This window comes from Manis pentadactyla, chromosome 3 (assembly GCF_030020395.1).
Source record: "Manis pentadactyla isolate mManPen7 chromosome 3, mManPen7.hap1, whole genome shotgun sequence".
NCBI lineage: Eukaryota > Metazoa > Chordata > Mammalia > Pholidota > Manidae > Manis > Manis pentadactyla.
In genome coordinates, this window is record NC_080021.1 from 194,811,489 (window position 1) to 194,814,456 (window position 2,968).

Sequence of the window (2,968 nt, forward strand, 5' to 3'; positions counted from 1 at the left end):
GGGACCCGCTCACAGGTTTTACTGTTCCGTTTCCCTAATATCCAGCACAGCATGCATTGTGTGTCGGTGTTCCCGGTGCAGATGACTAGGGCTGGGTATTCAGCAGTCCTGGGCTCCCACTCCCTCCCTGATCTGACTCCTCTCCTTCCGCCGGTGGGCTGAGGTGGGGAGAGTGCTCAGGTCCCCCCGCACTGCGGCTTGTATCTTACTCCCTTCATGAGGTGCTGAGTTCTCGCAGATGTAGGTTTAGACTGACCATTGTACTGTATCTTCTGGCCTCTCTTTTAGGAATGGTTGTATTTGTTGTATTTTCAAAAATATATATGGTTTTGGGAGGAGATTTCTGCTGCCCTACTCATGGCACCATCTTGGCTCCTCCAGCTATCCACTTTTGAAGGGAGTTTGCTCCTAGATCTTATTTCATTAGGAGCCTGGAACCTTCCAGAACAATTCACAGACTTGCTGCTATGTAAGCCTCAGTAGTGGAGATATCTCAGTGCCTGTCTCACCATTAATAAAGTTAACATAATATCCCTCTCCTCTCCCTGCTGATTTCAGGAGCTGTTCTAAGAATACAATGAAATTATGGAAGTGAAAGTGATTTGGTAACTCTACATCAAAAATTCAAATTCTTCTGACTCTTGTCCTTTTCTAAACCCTGAAGATGACATGGACATAGAGATGGGGAATTACTCTGTGGTGACTGAATTCTTTCTGGTGGGACTCTCCCAATACCCAGAGCTCCAGCATTTTCTGTTTGTGCTCTGCCTCATCATGTACCTGATAATCCTCCTGGGAAACGGTCTCCTCATTATCATCAGCATACTGGATTCTCGCCTCCACACCCCCATGTACTTCTTTCTCGGAAACCTCTCATTCTTGGACATCTGTTACACATCGTCATCCATTCCTCCAATGCTTGTTATATTTGTATCTGACAGAAAATCCATCTCCTTCACTGGCTGTGCTCTACAGATGGTTATCTCTCTTGGATTAGGCCTCACTGAGTGCGTCCTCCTGGCTGTGATGGCCTATGATCGGTATGTGGCCATCTGCAACCCACTGAGGTACCCCATCATCATGAACAGGGTGCTGTATGTGCACATGGCTGCATGGTCTTGGACCATAGGCTGTATGGTGTCCCTACTGCAAAGTATCATGACAATAATACTACCTTTCTGTGGTAATAATGTCATTGATCACATTACCTGTGAGATCTTGGCCCTTCTTAAACTCATCTGCTCAGATATCACCATTAATGTGCTTATCATGACGGGGGTGGGTATTGTTTTACTAGTGATTCCTCTGCTGTTAATTTTCATCTCCTATATTTTCATAATCTCTTCCATCCTTAGAATTAGTTCTGCTGAGGGAAGAAAAAAAGCCTTTTCTACCTGTTCGGCCCACATAACTGTAGTCATTTTATTCTATGGTTCAGCCCTTTTCATGTATATGAAGCCCAAGTCAAAGGTCACAAACACCTCTGATGTGATCATTGCACTGTCTTATGGAGTGGTAACCCCAATGTTAAACCCCATCATCTACAGCCTGAGGAATAACGAGGTGAAAGAAGCTGTGAAGAAAGTTCTGAGAAGACACCTACATTTATTTTAAACATGAAAGACTGAGAGGCATATGATAATCTTAGATGAGAGAACAGATGTTGTCTTTTGTATTCAAAGATAATATTGCAAAACTAGTGTTAGGACAGCTTTTATTTTCACAAAGCCAAATATGAGATTCCATTCTTTCAGCATAAAATGCTTATGAAAATATTCTAAATAGTTCCTTATCTGCTGGGCTTCCTGTTCTAAGCATCTTTCCTAATTGCTCCCATGAAGGTCATGATGTTGTTAAAGATCAATCCCTCTTTCTCTGTCTTCCCTTGTCTTTTCTCAATTCCTTCTTCTCTCTTCTGTTCTCCCCTCTCCTCTCTCCTCGATATATTTCCTTTCTCCTCCTTCCTTCTATCGTCCTTGTCTTTCTCAGTCTCCTTGAAATTGTATTTATTGTTTTTGTTATGCAGCATCCCTGCACAATACTGCTAAACAATTTGCAGAGCTGACCAATATGTAGAGAATGAATGCATAGTTTTCTTTTGAGGAAGCAATGTTCCCCTACTACCTCAGTCCATGTTGTACAGCATGGGACTGACCTAACTTTCTGGATATATGGGTAAGCATGGAAATAAGCCTAGTAAGTAAGTAAATTAACTAAGAAATAATTTTTAAGCTGTATATTCTTCTACTCATAGTGATTGTTATAGCATAGCAAATGACCTGAGTCAGGCTAATTAGAGTCAACCCCAGCAGTGCTGACACTTGGGTTCTCTTGATCTCAGTTTTCTCTCAGCTGGTAGAATAGAAACGCTGAGCTCCTGCTGGTCATCTCTGCCAATATGTGGGAGAGTCTAACTGAGAAGGAAAGTAGAGGTGAGATAGAGAATGTGTATGACATTGTCATTTTAACTCCTGAAACCAGATTTTACAATGATCACACTGACCTTTCTACATTTTATATATATGATTTAAATTACTATTTTTGAAAAAAATTGTGTTAGATTTTTACCACTTATAGCCACATGAATCCTAATACATCCCCTTGCTTAACATCCCCCTCCACCCACTCTCATTTTTGAAGTCAAAAATACATATAAGGAGGACTGGAGCCAAGATGGCAGCATGAGTAGAGCAGCAGAAATCTCCGCCCAAAACCATATATATTTTTGAAAATTCACCAAATATAACTATCCTTAAAAGAGAGACCAGAAGATACAAGACAACAGCGAGGATACAACTACACCTGCGAGAACCCAGCACCTCACGAAGGGGGTAAGATACAAGCCTCGGCCCAGCGGGACAAGAGTGCCCCACACCCCAGCTCCTGGCAGGAGGAGAGGAGCCAGAGAGGGGAGGGAGAGGGAGCCCAGGACTGCTAAACACCAAGCCCTAGCCATCCACACAGGAGT

General features: G+C 42.7%; 1 protein-coding gene across 1 annotated transcript; it reads left to right on the plus strand.

Moving 5' to 3' along the window:
• The first annotated feature begins 507 nt into the window (after positions 1-507).
• Positions 508-2,763, plus strand: LOC118921488 (olfactory receptor 13D1-like). The gene has a single exon (XM_057498897.1). It carries the CDS (start codon positions 670-672, stop codon positions 1,612-1,614), a length of 945 nt encoding a protein of 314 aa, XP_057354880.1. The 5' UTR covers positions 508-669; the 3' UTR covers positions 1,615-2,763.
• Positions 2,764-2,968: the final 205 nt, after the last annotated feature.

Excerpts from the sequence above, each read along its gene's own strand:
- LOC118921488 (XM_057498897.1), top strand. The coding sequence starts at position 670 with ATGGACATAGAGATGGGGAATTACTCTGTGGTGACTGAATTCTTTCTG.